Here is a 19,531-nt window from a genome sequence, read left to right as displayed (position 1 = left end):
ATGCAGAAGACTTCCTATGCAGGCTATGTCAACTTTTTCTTTAAAAGAAACTACAGAAAGAAACTACAGTTTTGAGGCCTCACGACTTCTTCGCCACGCCGAACACTATTAAACACCTGTGACAGAAACTGGACCATTGCATGTATACAGGGCGTTAGGTCCATAAGTGCTACTTGACGTCTTCAGGTGTGTCCTTCTGCCATTCACAGACTGCAGGACACAGGTAGAATACAGGACCGACCTCGATCCGGAAGACCCAGAAAAACATCAAGGGCACTTGACCGATATGTTGAGCTTCAAGCTCTTCGGAACCGGTTCACAACTGCCAGTGCCCAGTTGCCACAAGCTGCATAGGAAGTCTGTCTTTCACATTCACTCGACTGAATCAAACGTGGTGCAGCTGTGTTTCAGCACCCTTGTTTTTCGCTGTTTTTAACAATGTTTTCTTTAGTTCAAACTCACGGATACTGACTTACCATTACCCTAGAGTATAAATGACCTCACCACGTTTAAGCATATAAATGACTATCAATTTTTAGGGTGTTTCGCATACGTTTTGTTTGTAGTGCAGAATTTGTAAACAAACTGATATATATATATGGTTGAAAATATACACCCATTTTCCTTACAATGAAAGTAATTCTCAATATAAGTGGTGCAATGTATTGCATAATAAGGCCTTTGTTTGCCGAGCCAAAAAGGCCGGAATCAATTCCCAACCAGCGAAACTTTTGCTCGAAAGATGATCGGGTAAAGTGTGAATGTTAAACGCGTAATTTGGTTACGATTTATAAGTGACCAAACCTTGCACATAGTTCAGTTCAGTTAAAAAGAATATTTATGGACCTTTAAAATTTGTGGTATGCGCGTGCTTATTGTTTATGAAGTCAAATCTGACCGGTCTAACATTATAACATACTGTATTCAGTCTTTCAGACTTTCCCCCGTTGATTCTGTATTTCGGGTTTGGGCGGGTCTGTAAACAGTTTATCGTCGACAGATTGATTTTAGTGGCGTGAGGAATGTGATTTTCTAATCGAGAGTTTTGTTCTAGAGAACTGCTAGCGAGAAAGCTCGATTATCAGCTTTATAGTACGTCATAGGGTGCTAGTCTGCAGAGAGGAGACGCCAACTAAGTGGTGACTAATGTTTTACGTAGTGCTGGTGTTGTTGTCAAAGGTAAGAAATACAGAAAAAAATCATTTGAATTAATCCGCTGCTCGACAGTCAGCAAATGGCGAAGTGAGGGGACAGATGGCGTGTTGTCTGTTCAGAGTTGCATCCCTTTAATCCGAAGGAAAACCTGTGTTCAGTTCGACCCTCATGCAGGCGGATCCAGAGGTGTGTGTGTTTGTTAATGTGTACCACACGAAAAAGGTATCCGAAAATACTTGATATCATTCATTAAAGAAGCTAGTGGTTATTCCATTTTTCAAGCATACCACACCACTTGCCAGAACATATGAGAAAAAGGAATGTATATCCAAACGGATGAAATATTTGCAAAGGAATGGTGGGACGGTGGGGTAGTCAAGTGGTTAAAGCGTTCGCTCGCCACACTGAAAACCCTGGTTCGATCCCCCATATAGGTACAATGTGTGAAGTCCATTTCTGGTGTTCCCCGTCGTGATATTGCAGGAATATTGCTCAAAGCCGCGTAAAAATAAACTCGCTCACCAAAGGAAGGGAATAAATTTTCACATTTTCCCTTAATTTCACTTCATCATGTGTGTCCCCCTTGGCTTCGTCATTTGCAGACCCGTGAAGGTCCCGGGGTAGAATAGGCCTTCAGCAACCCATGCTTGCCATAAAAGGTGACTATGCTTGTCGTAAGAGGCGACTAACGGGATCGGGTGGTCAGACTAGCTGACTTGGTTGACACATGTCATCGGTTCCCCATTGCGCAGATCGATGCTCATGTTGTTGATCACTGGATTGTCTGGTCCAGACTCGATTATTTACAGACCGTCGCCATATAGCTGGAATATTGCTAAGTGCGACGTAAACCTAAACTCACTCACTCACTCACTCGTCATTTGCATATTATCAATCTCGTAAATCCAATATCGCTTAGTTTTTTTGAATGGTCTGTATAATATTTCTTTATCTTTCTCTCCTTTGCCTCATCGACAGAACTTAAATTTGGCTGAACATTTCTTTCTTTGTAATAAATAGATTGCAAGAACAAAACAATTATATTTGTTTCTTCTGCAACTGACTGTCCAAAAACTGAAAGGGCATAACTTACGATGGGACAAAAGCGCACAAACTAATTGTTAAAGTAACGTTTCCTTTTGCACGATTTTTTCGTACGACCTCGTATACGACAGATTTCGCTCACGTTGAATTAACAGTAACTGTTTCCTTTTCTGCGTGTTTGACGCACGACGTGGTACGACGGGTTTTTCTATCGCAACATGATGTAGCGAGTCCGTCGTATGAGTTTCAAGGGGCAACTGTCCTAAAATAATCCGGGAAATTCCAATTTTCAGTTCTGACCAAGTGCTTCGAACTCTGTAATGGCGAATGTAGAAAAATTCACTGAACTTGTGAGGGTCGGGACATCATTGTATGATGTTTCCTGCCCCAAGTATAGGGACGCCCAGTATGTCAGCAACGCTTGGGATGGGATCGCCACAGAAATGGAAGTCCCCTCTAGGAAAGGTGAGTTGACAAAACTTAGTTTGTATACTCTTGTAAGAATGATAGGCTGTGAATGTACTGTTATGTCACATTGTCAGAATCTGAGCGAGTATGACTGAGTACTATGTCAGATCCGGCGAATCGGACCGCTCAAACGATATCGGCGGATAGCAAAATGTACAAATCGTGTAGACGTCGTACGAAAATAAGTTGTGTAACTTAGCTCTGTCCTCTGCTAATTATTGTCGCACCCCATAAGATGATCTGTCCCCTCTCCAATACTGATGGGGTTAATGAGATGGCCTACTGGTTCAAGTGTTTGCTCCTTGTGTGGACGACACTGGTTTCAGTCCCTACATAAATCAAATGCGTACTAAGTCCACTTCTGGTGTTCCCTCCCCCCACCACCCCCACGATATTGCTGGAACATTACTGAAAGGGGCATAAAACTAAACTGACTAACTCCACTCACGGGATACACACAGATACAAACACAATTCAGTTCAGCTTCAAATTCAATCATTTATTTCAAGTTACATTAAAACTCATATTTACAAAATTTACAAAGCACAACAAAGCCACTAAAATATGATTCGGTCAAGAATGGGGAACCGTGATTCAAAAAGCTAATAAAAATACACTGGTGTTGGCTTCATTAAATAACTTCCATCTCCCTGTAAAGTGAGTCAAAACAGTGTAAAATCTATCCTTACGCAAAATACTCTGGAATACACGAGGTATGACCTCAAGTTCTTCCTGTAATACAGATGAACCTACCCTAACTTCTAAAAATATGGTAAAGAGAAGGAAGTACAGCATTTTGTGAGAGAACCACAATGTAAACCCCTACCACAAAAAAGGTTGCATTTTTTGTGTGTTTTATCCAGAGAGACTTTGTGGTTTGTGGAAGAATTCAAAATTCAAGCCCTGTCAAACACTGCCATGAACACTGTAATAAACATCATACAGAGTGAAAAGACGCTGAATATTTTCACCAGTGAAATAGGCTAAGCCCAACAACTACATGTACTAATACTGTATGTACAGTCACTGGCTTCCATCAGCGTTTGACTGAGTTGTCATATTATGGTACATTAAGGTGTACATAAGTAATCTCTCCAGTAAAGACCCATGTAGAATGGAAACAAGCAAGTCACCATGAAACACTCTGTTCTATACTGTCAAGTTTGCGGCAATCCATTCCACAGAAAACTGTGATTATCAATCTGCTATTCACACTAAAATGTAACACAAACATGAAATAACATTAAAACACTGGATGTATATTAACAAGACAGAAATACAAACACTTTAATTCCTCTCATTTTCTTAACAAATCTAAAAATGGACATTTGCAAGACACTGAAATCATCACATGTTCAGAATATGTACAGATAGCATATAAAATCTGTTACACAGCCATGACCAAATCCTTTAATCAATACGTTGATTCAATCAATATGTCAACTAATCAACATGGAGATAATGACACTTATTATTGTACAGTGAAGCCTGTCTATGATATTTGTCTGAATCACATTACGACTTCCATAGTCAATAATTTTGTCTTCTAGACATCCACTGAAATTCACTTTTCCAATTTTCAACTTTAATAAAAATATGGTTGTCCTTAGTATAGCTTAAGCACTGGTTGTTTTTGAAACAATGTTATGGGAAACAAATTGAAACTAACTACATGTAATTGATGAGGTCACATAACAACCACACAGTATTGATCCCAACAAACTAGGGCGGGTTATCGTTAGAGATCAATAATTGCTACAAAATATCAATTGATTATTCACAGATAAAATGAAACTGTAAGTTTGAGTAAAAATGCCAAAAACATCTGAAAAAAATGCATGTATTTCACATGACGAGCAAGTGGTGATATGTTTTTGGATGGATTATAAACAAAACAGCATCCTGAACATAATTTAGAAGCAGATTATTCACAAAGTCCTACATGTGTTTGTTGTGTGAGAAAATCAAAACTTTTTTCTATCACAAGGTAAAGTTAATGAACATATTTATCGTTAACACAATTTTGATAATTATCATAATCATTAATAATTTTTGCTATCTCTGATATTACCAATTATCAGTCATTTTAGGCAGCTCTACAGTAAACTCAAGTGATTACATACTTCCTGCTAGAGGTTGATGCAGGCAATTAGTCATAACTTGTACAAGATCAGTAACCGAGACATTTATCAGACAAATGTTAATCAAATTAAAAAAAAACAAGATGGCACTCAGTGTTACTCTTGAAAAATAATGGAAGACAAGCAAATGGCATTTAAAAAAAATATCCCATTCAGCAACAGAATCTGTATTAAATGTTAGTAATGTTTTTGTGCTTTCTTCTCAGCATGTTAACTGATATTTAATACAGGCTGTTTCATCAACACTAACAGCGAACAGTTGAATGTGAATGTTTCACTATCACATGACTAATGTATACATGGCACCAGTGAGTATTATATAACCAGACAGTGGTGACTGCCACAGCAAAATTTCATAGGAACAGAGGGCCAGTATAATATGGGACATGTATAATGTGCCGACATGTTCAGCTTATTGTTGATCATATCTGCAGCTGAATATACTGACATAGGTTCTACATCACTGAATCAATGAATCAGACTGTGAACTGATGAACTTGGAAGTCTGTCTCATATGACAGTAACTGTGAATCATGTGCCTTAAATCATAAATCATGCAACTTAATATCTTATTTCTCTGTCATAGAATATAGAATGTTAGAAGAAGCAAGCACATCCTATTTACAATGTAAAAATACCTTGATCAATAATCTAGTGAACCAATAAGGACAAGCAATGTCTACAGTGATCACAAGATGTAATTAAACATGATATAGTCGATGTGCATGGACACTACAGACTTAATATATCACCCTGCCGCCTTACACATGTTATAGGTCACAGTTCACCTAAATTCCATCAGCTGGAAAGTGCTCAAACTACCTCTGCATATTAGCCAAGCCAAAGACAATATAATCACTACATGATTAATTACCCCATCGCCTTCAGTGGTACCAACAATGGTATGACTCACCATACACATGCTAATTCAACTCAACATCAACGGTGTTGAAAGGCATTGATGGAGAAATGACATACTTAGAGCATAGATTATTTTGGTAAAGATCAAGTGACATGTCACAAAGGGGTGGATCCCATATCAGGTTCATATATACATCATTCCTGAGATACAACAAAGCATTTGACAGACATAGTGGTGGCTTGTGTAACAGAAGATTGACCTTTCACCACTGTCAAGGGATAAGACACACATCGAGTGTCAAGAGGATATGACAACTGAGCTGACCCTTACCAAGTAACTCTGGCAAGCAACTGTATACTTTTAACTTGCCAATAGTACACTGTGCATTATTTCACACTGCTAATGACAAAAAGAAAAGAGGTACAGGTACATTTTATCACTCTATTGCATTAAAATGGGTCAAAACCTTCAACCAATATCTTGATACTAGCCAATTAATACAACTGAGGCTATAATAATACTTACAGGATCAACTGCTGTTCTATTCTGCACATCGCAATATTCAAGCAAGATAGCAATCTGCAAATAATCACATGTGGATAAGGCAATTCACAGCCTTGTGACATGTGATCAACAAGTTACAAGGCCGACCACTTGGCGGCCCATCACGACCATCAGAGATTGCCAGGAACCCATTGTAACCCGTAATACCCACGAGGGGCATGTCAGACAGCAAGCACCATAATGAAATGAGGATATTCCTATGTACACACCTACTGACACTTTATACAGAGAGTTGCACATGATGATGTGAATATGTGGTACACAAGCATGATGCTTATCGGAGAACATAATTAACACAAGGCGCAAATGAACCTTGGCAGAATCTATGAGATCCGTGCATATAAATTTCTGTAAAAATAACTTAAAGACACACACACTTACTGTGATTAAAAAAATGAATTCAGACATCACACACATGATAAACACTGACCTGAAGAGATTAAGTTGTTTTATAACTGATACATATTTTAAAACTACAATATTCCCAAATTCTGTGGTGTCCATGATAAAACTGAATCTATAACACAGCTTTTCTATGCTAAGTGACAAGGTTGATCATTGTCATAAAACATGTCTGCAAAACCTTGCTTGGCAAAAACCCTAATGTCACACTCCATGCAAAGTAATTAAAAAAGGTGGAAAACACTTAAGTTACAGAGTCATTTCTAATTAACTTTCAATTCGGTGCTATGGGCTTACATACATATAGAATCAATCAACTGAATTTTTTTCTCAACAATTTTTAGAAAGTGCTCACCATTAACATAAAGAGCAGTACTGATCACACACGAGGCATACTATCAGTTTACTGCAAAATAGCAAACTCCCTGCAAAGGTAGACAATTTCACCATCAGCATATTCTTCCTAGACTAACAATATTTAAATCAATTAATACATGCAGGGCCACCCTTACTCTATCATTAGACATTGACTGGGAAAGGCAGGGGCCATGTGCCATTTTGCACATTATAATGGCCCATTAAGATTTTCAAGTTTATTATTCATACAAGGGCAGTGGCCGAGTCTAAATTCAGAAAATGACTAATAATCCTGAAAAATTCTCTTTCCCAAACCCTGTTTGACATCAGATTGGAATTTGTAGTTCCTGAATCATACTTTTCTTGAAATATCTCTCAAATATGTAACTAATGCCATCACCATGAATATATGAATGAAACATCTGTCTGTTAACATTCCAAATACCAAAAGTGATACATGAATTGAAACAGGTGCCCACAAAGATATATTTAGAGAGGAACCGAGTGTGTGTAACAGCCTCCCATAGCACCAGCTGGTTAAGATGCATTGACATTGCTTATTGCGCTGCTTCCACAATGCTCTCTTTGGTAAACAGACTGCCTTGTCATAACCAACTCACGAATGTTCAAATGCTTCAAAGTTATTCAGACTATGTGTGAATATATTGATACTCTCCACCTGATGATTAATGCATATCCAGACTAGGGAATTCCTTCAAAAACCATTTGTAGTGTATAACATCTACCTGAACACTGATGATTTGAACTAACTTAGAATTTGATTATACAAGATACAAATACTGCAATAAAAGGTTTTTTCATTTGAACAGTTCCACTATTTACAAGTCAGTTCTGTCAAACTAAAACCAGGTAAGGTCAGCCTGCTTAACCTAGATTTTCAAATCAATTTCAACATGAAACTGAACAACCCAAAAAACAAGAATAAAATATGTCAAACTTTATCAAATTACGTACAGGCAAAACATGCTCTGCATGGTACGGTAGGAGGTCTCACTTATCGGAACATTCATTAGCAAACTTTCAACATCAAATATATCAACAAATATGATATATTTTTCTTTATGTCTTGAAACAAAAAATGCCAGTGTAGGTCTGCAATTGATCTATAAAGAAATCCACGATGTACAGCTAGTGTCTGCCTTCCTTCCGACTGTCTATCTTAAGACGGTTATCATTAACGTTGACATTTCTGTGACAGCGAGTTACAAATTTATAACTTACATCCATTAATTCGTACTGATACAGCATCAACATATGAAACAATAACAGCCATGTCAATATTGCAACACACCATATTCCAGGTGTCAGTGAGACATTATGCATTGACGAGTTGCTAGTGGAATGACTGTGACTATGCCCTGACGATTTTCCCCCTCAGGACAAGTCGGAAATATATTAGCTACATGTGTATGATGCTCATATCTCAGATGAACACATCTGGGGCACACAATAAGATCCATTGATACCTGATGGTTGTGTGACTAGTCTGTTATCAAATGCAAGAATCAGAGCAAATACTGATCACTACATGAATATCATTTAGGGGTTAGGGTAATGTGTATAAATTGTCAAAGTAATGCATTTACTTCTGAAGATTGCAACAAGCTAATTATAAAATTCCTGTCATTTACACAACTGTCCATATTTAATGATCAGTTAATTTCACCTTTAAGCATCATATGGGAGCTAAAACTAAGACTTAACATCAATAGCTTCTCTTGATTTGTTTGTATTCAAATACATATATACACCTTATAAATTATGTCTCATATCACAAGGAATTCTGATCAAGTAAGACCAAGATACTTTATTTTTAAATAAAATCTGACCAATCCTCCTTTCATTACCCAAACAGTAATCTTTCATTTCCTTTTTAAAAAATCTACTAACATTTTCACGCATTAGCTGTTCACAACTGTTTTAATGTAAGCTATAACATCCTTATTGGAAAGAATTTCTGTGTGTTCTGCCTTGGGGAATGTCTGATGGTAAACTTTCTGTTTCTGTTTGCCTTGCCAAGAGAGGCATCCAAGCAAGCTTCGGATGTTGACGGTGCCATCACCATTCCCAGTAACCACTTTAGGCTGTGTGTCAGGCCACATTCCTTCTCCAAATTGAAACTGCAATGGTGTTGGCATATTGATTCCATGAAGACAGTGGATTTCTACCCCTGGAGGAGTCAGGTCTTTCACAAGATTCTCAGTGTCCTGGCGCATGAGGTATGCATCAGGAATGCCAAGATCTGTGAAAAATGCTTTGTAGTCTTTGACCGTGTAGTTCCTCTTTGGCTGGGAGACCAGTACCTCATTTGCTGACCAGAAATTCTCTGATGGCATGAGGAAGGCAGAACTTGGCATAGACCGTTGCTCTTCTCTAACATTGATGCCCTCCACAAAGGGAACATTCAAGTTGTCACCTAAAATCAAAAGAGCATTTTCAAGCATTTTTTACACTACCAGTTTAGAAACACATTGTGGTTGTCACACACATGTACATGTAAGGACATATACATAGAATTAGACCTGTTGGAGATCTGGGCTAGAATTTGTCTTTGGTAACCCAGGCATTAAACAACCAACCAACATATACAGTCGAACCCCGTTTACCCGGACGTTTTGGTTTCACTCGAAAATCGTCCAGATAGCGAGACGTCCGGTTAACTGGATCAAACATCCAAAACATGAAAATTAAGTGAAAGCAAAAAAATATTCACGTACGTCCATCAATAAATCAACAGTCAGTAGTAATAACTACAGATGGTAAGTTAGATGAAAAACAAAAATCGATGACAAAAAGTTTCCATTTTGCCAACTGCATATTCTTTTGTTAATTTTAAATGCCCTTTAAACATATGACATCGTATCGAATTTATGCTGTCTGCAGAAAGTAAACTTCCGGACAGGATCGCATCACTTGATCATGTGGCAGGCTATTCTTAACTTGCATCGCGACAGATAGCAGGGGTCGATTTATTGGTCTTATATACACTACAATTACATGGTAGTTTACCTTAACCCTACTTAACATGTGTTTTCGTTACTGATGAGATGTTCTTACACGCACCAAATCCTAATGAACAAGCTGAGTGACCAGTGTCACTAGTGTTTTGATGGCTAATTAATCAATTCACACCAAATGCCTTGTGATAGATTAAGAAATCACATAGTCGTGTGGTAAACGGTATTGACATGACACATACACATGCACGTTGCACAGATCTCTCCGTCTGGATAACTGGATCATTTTTCAATGGAAATGTATGGGAATGGTTTGAAAATCTGCCGTCCGGGTCAGGAAGCGCGGAGTCCGGTTAAGCGAGTACAATTAATGAACGTAAATTCAGAACAAACAAAATTTCTCATTCATCTTCAGCAACAACTTACTTTTGAAATACTAGCTGTGTTTGGGTTTCTAACCTACAGAGTTAATTGAGCATTATCAAACATTTACAACCACAATCCTGAAGACATTCAAACATTTAAGCTAATCTCTATACATTAAACAATGTTCTACTACTCTGCAAGCCTGAAAGTATTAAACTGTGATCAGAACATGAAGAAATGACTCCCTGACTGGTTGCCCTTCACTACAATCATTCTCTACCAGTTCTGAAAGCTGAACTCATCAAACTGAGAGAAATTAACACTTTTCATGACAATCGTTGAGGACAAGTTAAAAACGGTTTCCACAGTATTACAAAAAAGTATTACAAAAATGTAAATATATCCTTCTCGCATCCTGTCCCATCCAGGCAGCAGGGCGGACAAGCAAGTTACCAACCGGCAGAGAATAGGCGAAGTGGTTTGACGGCTCCTCCCCACACCCCTGAGATGGTGATGAAGCTGTGGATATACTTGTCCTTCCAGACCTGGGGTCTGTGGTTGAGGTAGTACAGGGTAGTGGGGTTCCCCATGCTGTGGGCTAGCAGGACCACCTTTGTGTTGTTGTTCCTCACAAATGTGTCCTCAATCAAATTTGTCAGATTATTGTAGAATGGGCCAAATTCATCTGAAATAAATATTGACAAAATTATAACCTCAGAAATTGGGTTCTGTTTCACCCAATAACTTTACTGAAAAAATCTACTAAAAATATCATGGGTATCAAAAAGTATAGATATCCACTTGAAACTGGAAATACCCACTTTGTTTCAGTATTTCAGTAAGTATCGGTATCATACCCACATGGTCAAAATTTTATCTGGAGATCTGATCAGTGGATTTATCACACAGTATTCTCAAGCTTGTTTACATCAGTATAATATGAACCAAGACAATACTTACTTGGCGCCTTCCTGAAGTCATATGGAGCTCCACGTACACTCTCTCCTCGCTTGTATCCCCATTTTACAAGGGCCTCCACGATCGGGGCGAAGTAAGATGCTAGAATGACACCATTAACTTTTAGGTTGTTGGCAACTTCATTATTTGTCAATGCTATTCCCTGTCAGAAAATAATTGTCTGTTTCGGTTACAAGCTGGAGACAACTGTTTTGGACTTCTCATTAGTACATACAACATTCACATTGACTTGGTTCCAGCAATTATATTTTGTTTTTCCATACCTTGATTTCCAGTCTTTACTTTACTTAACATGCTTAAGGTTCAATAATGTTCTGAGATGTACATCTACAAAATAATTCAAGCTGATCATCAAAATAAAGAAAACCGTTTCCAGCAAAACATTATATGGTAAATGATTTCTCATCTCAGAATAATGCCACTGAAAGAAAAATTTAAAAAAACAAACCCAAAACATTTTATGTGACAGTTTCAGTTAAAATGATGTATATTACCCCAAGGCTGCACATATTAATAGTACAAGTTCTAACCCTGGCAAGACCAAGCTTTGCTCTCATCATTTTCTTTACTATCACTCTATCATGATTGCACATATTGCAATAGACATGCAGTATAAGGAATAATCAATAACACTTGTGAGACTTTGTATAGGTTACTAATTAAATTAAAATATGAGCAGAGAAGTTTGGACAGCTGTGGTCAATTACTGGCCACTGGGCAGGTCAAGCTAAAGTCCTGCATTATCTCATGCTGTATGATATAAACACTGTTATCAGTAACACTCCTGATGCATATAAGCATGTCTCTCACTCATGGAATACAACCTACATCTGTGACAAGGGCAGGTGTTGCCATAGGTAACAGACTTAGAAGAAGAATGTCTTTGTGCCAAACAGCAGACGACAAACAATCCATTGCCAACCCCTTCCTTTAAAATCAACAATATGAAACATAAATCCTGATGTGATAAGTATGTATCTCAAGAGATGGTTACTATGGAAAAAGTCTTTAAATAATTGTTACAATAAGAACTGTTTAAGTCTGACTCTGGATAAGAGCAACCTTAGAGATAACAATGTGACCACTGTTTGCTGTCCACACAAGATTCTTCACTGCACAATCTCTAGGTAATCTCTTATGAACTTACTAGCTGAGAGCTGACTGGAGTCTAACCATTCAACAGATGATGTGTTGCCAAATCCGGGGATGACAATGTCTACCCCAACTTGGTTTCTGGTTTTACGCGTTGTATTATCATAGAGAAGCCTGTGAGAAAACAATTTTCATCTTGAGTTCACAGAATTGCATCTTCACAGAAAAACAAACTCAATCTTTGAACAGTGTTTCACTTCAGGAGAGGCTGAATTTTCAACAATTAAATGAAAACCATTTAACCACTGTTTCAATGCACTGGCAAGTCAGCAGATAACTGATACTTCCTACTTAACTATTTAAAACCACATCAATGATGACTCTTAGTACAATTGTGATGGGTCATGTTGTGTGAACCATCATTTACCAGGAAGTTGATAGAACAATCATGAGGAACTTATGTGCCATTAATTGGTAATTTAGACATGGCTGAATACAACAAATGACATATGCATGATCCCTGCTAGAACTGGAATGGACTTTACTGACTGAGACTATTCTCATCAAAATAATGGATATCATTTTATACAGAGTACTTCCATACTTGTTTTCAGTCTGGTATCACTGTTGATTTTGTTGTGCTTTCATATTTGTTAAGTCTCCTGCGTTTGTGCAGGCCCAAAAGCTCCATAGATATTCACTGCAGGCAATTTTAAATACTGTACCAGTCAAACATTCGTCTGGCAGTAATAATTCTTTGTCTAAGTAAAAGGGTTCATTTGCATGATTTCAATAAACATGTCAAAATATAAGTCTCTTCTGCATGGAAACACTGTTCACAGATGGAGCTTTCGCTAAACCCACATGCAGCCCTGGGTTAGATAAAAAAATGTTATGCAGCACAAACTTACTGGATGAGATGTGCAAAAAATAATCTGCGTCAAGCCATTCTACACTAGACGTGTTCCCAAAACCCGGGATAACGATGTCCACACCGGGAGTATTGCTTGTTGTGTGTGTAGTTGCATTATAATGAAGTCTGCAGCAGAGAGAGAAAAAAGTCACTATCGGTGATGTCAGAACACAAACAACACATGCGGACAGTTAAAAGTCAGTCTAACTTGGCATGGGTTAGTGGGGACATACAATGGACACAGCAAAATATAAATTGGGCTTCAATTTATTGAAACAAACTTAAGTTAAGAGTTTTGACTCAAATTTGAAAAAACATTAGAAAGTGCATTTCTCACAATGCACTGAAATCAATAATAAACCAAAAGTTACTGGACAACTTGACACTGTTGGACAGATTACTCAAGCTGTTCAGGCTTTTTTAAATCCAAAAATGCAGTTGAATTAAAAATTCAGCTGTTTCAAATTGTCAAACTCAGCTTGAAATTTGAGTAATAACTGAAGTTTGTTTTGAGGCGGGTTATGGTGGGATTGAAGGGTGTGTGCAGACTGCATTATAACAGTTACAGAAGTTCTCTCAGAACAAAATTAAAACAAAATAAAGTCCCAAACAAATGCATGCTTTCAGTTTTCCAGTCAAATCCTTATGCAAACCTTTAAGAAATTCTGCTAAAAATCTTTCCTAAATTTTTTATGTCAAGAAGGGCTTGCACCTTTGATTTTTTTATTTGGCCCAAGGCTGAATCTGTATGCTGAAGAAATCTGAAACGTGGTAAGTTTTGACCTTAGGTTAAGGATAAGTAAATTCTTGGTTGTTACTTGTACTGTACAGAAAATCAACCATATTCCAGCTAGTTTATAAAAGCACATAAATAAGTAAGTCATCAAATCTAACAAACATTTAGACACAATATTTCAAATGTTAGTTGCCTCAATTAATTGCTCTACCTACTGATCTATTTGGAAATAAAACAAAGCACACACATTTATATCCAATATGACTGAGATTTGAAGCATGCATCAGGATAGGGGAAACAAGGGGTCCAAACATGAGAACAGTTCCAAGGGTACCGTGCAAGCAGACATCAATCATCTACAACTCAATTCAACCTTGATGATTAATTTAACAAAGGCCCCTCTTCACATTCACCTGACATATACACACATCAAATGACCTATTACTGAAACTGCATCCTGAAGGTTTGAACTATAAAGCAGAATTTGACCTCTACCAGGCCAAACAAGAGAAAAAGAGCAATAACTACAAATCTTTCGACTGAATATGCAGATATATTGCCAATAAAGCTGGACTATTGGTAATGTTGCTCATCTGAATATTACCATGCTGGATTTCATTGCCATATTCATGGCTTTGGTAATATATCACCTCTGAATTTGCACATTGGCATGCTAGTTGGTACTGCCATAATGGTACCATTATATTGATTTGTGATGTTAGTCATTCCTGGAACTTTCAGTTACAGCACATTTCTGTTGTTGTCTTTTGGTTTCACACCTTTTCACACCTTCACACAGATCAATTCCTGGTTGACCCGTTTTGTTCCAACTTGGGAATCAACAAATAACATGTAACTGAACTTGGTTAGCATAGAATACTAAGCCATTACACATAAGATATTGCAGAGCTTAAACGCTACTTGACTGGATGGCTACTTGGCTATTAATAGTGTTCTGTGACAGTGTCATTAAACTCCTACTCAAACCATCCCAGAAAATGACACCAGTGTAATTATCATTGCTGGGTGTAACTATCCTACCCTGGATAATCAAAATACTTCAGTTTTCTGTTTTGATAATATCAATATTCAAACAGGGTTTGGGAAAAGGACTTTTGGTGAAAACAGTATTTATTCTTGAAGAAAAGCAAAAACATTCAAATAGTTAAAATGTTATGAAAAAATGAAAGATTACTGGAAAGAATAATATAAGAATGTTGTCATCGTTGTGAATTATTTTTACATCTTATTTCATCTCTTTAACAAAAGATGTCAAGTAAAAATCTACTCACTTCATATTATCTACAAAGCAATCTATAACATAGGGGGCCAATTCCTCCAAGTTGAGCCATAAGTTAAAGTACTCGGCTGTCTTCTGTCGACAGAATTCATGTGGCCCAGTCGTCTTGTTCAGCTTGGCCAAAAACTGACTGCCACCATCACCAGGAACTGGAACAAAAAAATGTTTTCTTTATTTGCCTCTTCATGAAGCAACACTCCAGCGTTGACAGTAAATAGTCATGTCTTGATGAGGAAATACAGTGCATGACATTATGAGCATGAATCAGTTCCATGTTGTTGTATTGTTTTATGCCACTGTTAGCAATATCTAATAAAACTGGCTTAATAAATTCAGAGAATTCTTTTGATTTCACACTTTTTTCACACACATCTTTGCCAGACGCTGCACATGATGATCTTATAAATTCAAGGGTAGCACTACCTTTTATAAGCCAGTTTAATGATTTTTTATACCAATTGAATATCCACCTTTTGGATTCTACCTGTTCCCATTCTTTAATATTAGTCTCAAACTTAGTCAAAGTTGTCCTGTAGACCCAATATGAAATGAAATCCACAGCAAAAATCATTGATTTGAATCAGTTCCCCCTGTTTTTCAGTAGACAGAGATGTCCAGTTTGAAACACGAGTTGGTAATATTCTTGAACGCCACTGTTCATGATTTGAACAATTTTTTATTGACCACAGTCTGTCTGACATTGTCTTTTTAAACTTTATTAAAAACGCATGAATAATATTTTCTTTTCCTCCGAAAGAATCCTTCTCTTCATTATCATCTATGAGTGAAGCTAGTTCCTCTGTCACCAGTTCCAATCCTTCTACCTCAGATTTAGCATCTCCGCTATGATGATCGTGTAATGCTAAACCGAAGGTCTGTCCTCTGCTTCTTGAAGAAATAAAGTTAACCCATTCATTGTGCCTTTTAGTGGTGCCATCAGTCTGTAAAGTGCCAAGATTAGCATTTTTCATTTTAACTGCTGCTACAGTCTTAGCTATGACACCTGCCTAAGCTGACATGCACTTCAGCAATGTTGTTTTAGGCAAATCTCTTAGATGTACAGATATATTTGCAAGATTTTTCAAGACCGTCTGTATGATTATGGGGATGTATTTTGAAGGAACACCTTCAGTTAATAGTTCATAAAACACAATTCTCCCCTCATCTGTATAGGTGCCACTTTTGAATACTTCAATTTCCAACCATAGATTAACAATCATTTTATTTAATTCAGCATTTCCTTTTCAGTAATTCCTTTACTTCACTTTCCAATATTTCACTTTTATGATGTGAATTGTCAAGTGTGACCTCTGAGGTGCAGATTTATTTTGGTAGTAAATCTTTGGTGTACAAAGTCGTTCGCAATGCTTCTGGATTTTTTTGCATTTTCCTATCATAACTGCTACCTTTAGCTTTTGATGAGTATTTTCAGCTAATAATCTCGTTACAATTTCTTGATGAAAAGGACTTGATGGTTTTCTCAAGTGTATTCTGATGCTGTTATTCTAGAAATACTGCTTTGGCAGTAGATTTTGCACAATGCCCTGACAATGCTATGACGTCATGAACTTGATGATGTCACAATTCTATGACATCGTTGCACTGCAAACCTAATGCTTGTGCTGTGTTCACAGATGTACATTTTTCATTGAAAACTAATAAAAGTTGATAAAAGTAAAAATATCCCAGCAAGCCTCCAATATTTGTTACTTTATCAACTCGTGTTGATATATTTGATATCAGTCGACACTTGGGTGAGATTCTCTATTTCTTTTCACACTCACAGAGTTGACAGATAAAGATAAACTCTTTTTACTGTAGATGAGAGACTGAATACGACACTCTAGATTTTCAATATCCACTAAAACCTACTCACTTTTAGATCTCATTGACTCTGACTTCTGTGCATTAGAATTTGTTTTTGAATAAGGTGTGGATTCAGACACAGATGACACTGTACGGGTTACAAATTTTGCAGTATTAAATGAAAATAATGATGGTTAATCATTACAAAATTCTACACAGTTGGTGTGTCTTTCCTATTTACTTAACATTAGCTTGAGTCATTGACGATTAATTGTTTTTAAGTTAGAGTGTAATTCATTGGGGACATTTTGACTAGATGGATTGTATATTTAACTAAGAGACTTACGCCCACATATCATTCTGTCAAACACACAGGGTCTTTAATTGCTGAAAATTATGCTTCGTTCGAAAATTCGTTCACTGATAGCTATCGACATATAAATAAGTATATAGGTGGTTCATACCGTTATCAGTCAACGAGTGTTGGACCTAGGACGTGTTATTTTCAATAACACAACTTGTCAGAAGCCCTGTAGCCCGTGGCGTGGGTGGGTGAAGCCGAAGGCACACGACATGGGACGTATTGACCCCACACATCACTACCATCATGATCTAGACGAGATGGCATTCGCATATACTTTCATACAATGTCATACATTCAGTCATTATCCCGTTAGGTACATCCGATGATCCAGTCAGTAAAACGCCGCGTTTCACGTCATTGATCAGGACTGAGTTGCTTCGTTGGTGGGTTTCGGTTATTTTGCCCACAAGAAGTGTTTGAACTTTAGCACATGTCTGAAATAACATCCCCTCAATAAAACACACAATACGTACCTAGTACAACCGGATATTTAGCATCTAATAACGTCGTTAATTGGCATATAATCACAAGCAGAACCGCTAATCGGCTCCCCATCTTTCCAACAGCCACCATAACTGATGCTTCTGTTTGTTACGACAACATTTATTGGACGAAACTAGGTGCCCTACATAGCACAAATATGATTGGATAAGAAATATGGTGTGTGGTTGGCTAAAAATAGATGTCAACACTCGTGTTCGGCATGTGATCGGGTTTACCGTTGGGTGGTTACATAATATTTATATAATATATGTAGGACAGAGGAAGCATCGCTTCTCAAAATTTACGAAGTCGTATCTTCAATATGTTTGTAAAGTAGGTCAAACATGTTAGAACGTTAGGCGCAAATAATTGGGACCGGTCACCGCGGAGAAATTTGTCGGACTGACTGACTGACTGACTGAGAAAGTTTATATACAGTTCGCAGCTTAGATCTAACATTTTCAAGCCTCCCCATATATCCCTGTATTCAGCGCATTAGGCAGTTGTCAGAAGTTGTCAGCTCATTTTTAAAGTGTAGTTGTAAGAGTTCATCATTAATGCAATACATGGACTCTACTGTAGTACGGGTTTATTTTCAAGGTATCAAAAATAATTCAAAATATTTTCATTTTTTGCCAAAGAAATAAAAGAGATACACCAACACAAATCATGACAAAATTGAAGTAACTAATATGGGAAAATCCACTGAACTAGATCTCAAACCTAACTGACTGTACACAATACATTTATAGTTTATGGCAGTGGCACCAAGTCATGTCGATGGCCTTTAATTATATACTAATTTCTGTTATTTTAAAACCAGATGTACATATGGCACTTGTCACATGCTAAGAACAATCATATACAGCTACATCACTTTCGCAATTCTTTTACAATTGCAATGTCACACGCTACTGTTGACTAGAGGGTGCACCAAACGCACCTTCATGGATAATCTTGGTTTAGTGAATGCACATTATGTCTATAAATTAACCAGCTAGATTATCCACTTGAACACACTCTTGGTTCTTTGTGGGTATGTTTGGGACATAAAGTAACGTGAAGTTTCTTTTATTGTTCAGTACATAACTTTAACAAAGCAGTCTTCAGTATTCCCGGTACATCACAGCCATCGTGTACATTATGAGCATCCATGTACCTAATAGTGTTAATCTCACAACTGATGATTGCTTCATTACTAACCAACAATCATCGAAAAAAATTGGTTAGGGTCATTTTTCAGATTTTCCATCCAGGTTGTTACTGTGAGTATCTATAACATGATGTTACTGTCGATCATTATGTGGTAGTTAAGCATCATCACAGTAGTTAAGCATCATCAGAGTCACAAAGCCTGACCAGCTGACTAATTGTGGTCATCTCACACAACAAGCGTAAGATACTGAAAACTGTTATTAACAATATGGAAGAAAGAAATGGTTAAATACATATAAAGTAAGTGAATTTTGTGCATGCTTTTGTTGTATGGCTCTCAGGAATATTCCAGTTATATGCTGGTAGT

At 37.3% G+C, this 19,531-nt stretch overlaps 1 protein-coding gene across 2 annotated transcripts; it reads right to left on the bottom strand.

Annotated features, from left to right (window-relative positions):
• Positions 1-3,145: 3,145 nt before the first annotated feature.
• Positions 3,146-18,113, bottom strand: LOC137257680 (lysosomal phospholipase A and acyltransferase-like). Of its 2 annotated transcripts, none has more exons than XM_067795048.1 (6): positions 18,000-18,113; positions 15,349-15,505; positions 12,463-12,581; positions 11,298-11,396; positions 10,795-11,022; positions 3,146-9,430 (listed from the first exon to the last, which is right to left on the bottom strand). In XM_067795048.1, exons 1-6 carry the CDS (start codon positions 18,097-18,099, stop codon positions 8,916-8,918), a joined length of 1,218 nt encoding a protein of 405 aa, XP_067651149.1. In that variant the 5' UTR covers positions 18,100-18,113; the 3' UTR covers positions 3,146-8,915. The 2 variants fall into 2 exon arrangements, with proteins under 2 accessions (XP_067651149.1, XP_067651148.1); XM_067795047.1 differs by lacking the exon at positions 12,463-12,581 and adding an exon at positions 13,319-13,446 and having other exon boundaries at positions 18,000-18,106.
• Between the last annotated feature and the right edge of the window lie 1,418 nt (positions 18,114-19,531).

The sequence above is a fragment of the Haliotis asinina genome, chromosome 12 (genome assembly GCF_037392515.1).
Source record: "Haliotis asinina isolate JCU_RB_2024 chromosome 12, JCU_Hal_asi_v2, whole genome shotgun sequence".
NCBI lineage: Eukaryota > Metazoa > Mollusca > Gastropoda > Lepetellida > Haliotidae > Haliotis > Haliotis asinina.
The sequence above is the reverse complement of the archived record's forward strand: the minus strand, read 5'-3'. Positions and strand labels throughout refer to the sequence as shown.

What these genes read in the sequence shown, in the direction of transcription:
- LOC137257680 (XM_067795047.1), bottom strand. Translation starts at nt 18,099, where the DNA reads ATGGTGGCTGTTGGAAAGATGGGGAGCCGATTAGCGGTTCTGCTTGTG. An exon ending in TAAATATCCGGTTGTACTAG is followed by an intron (nt 15,506 to 17,999) that starts GTACGTATTGTG and finishes TTTTTGTTCCAG; the next exon opens with TTCCTGGTGATGGTGGCAGT. An exon ending in TGACTTCAGGAAGGCGCCAA is followed by an intron (nt 11,023 to 11,297) that starts GTAAGTATTGTC and finishes TATTTATTTCAG; the next exon opens with ATGAATTTGGCCCATTCTAC.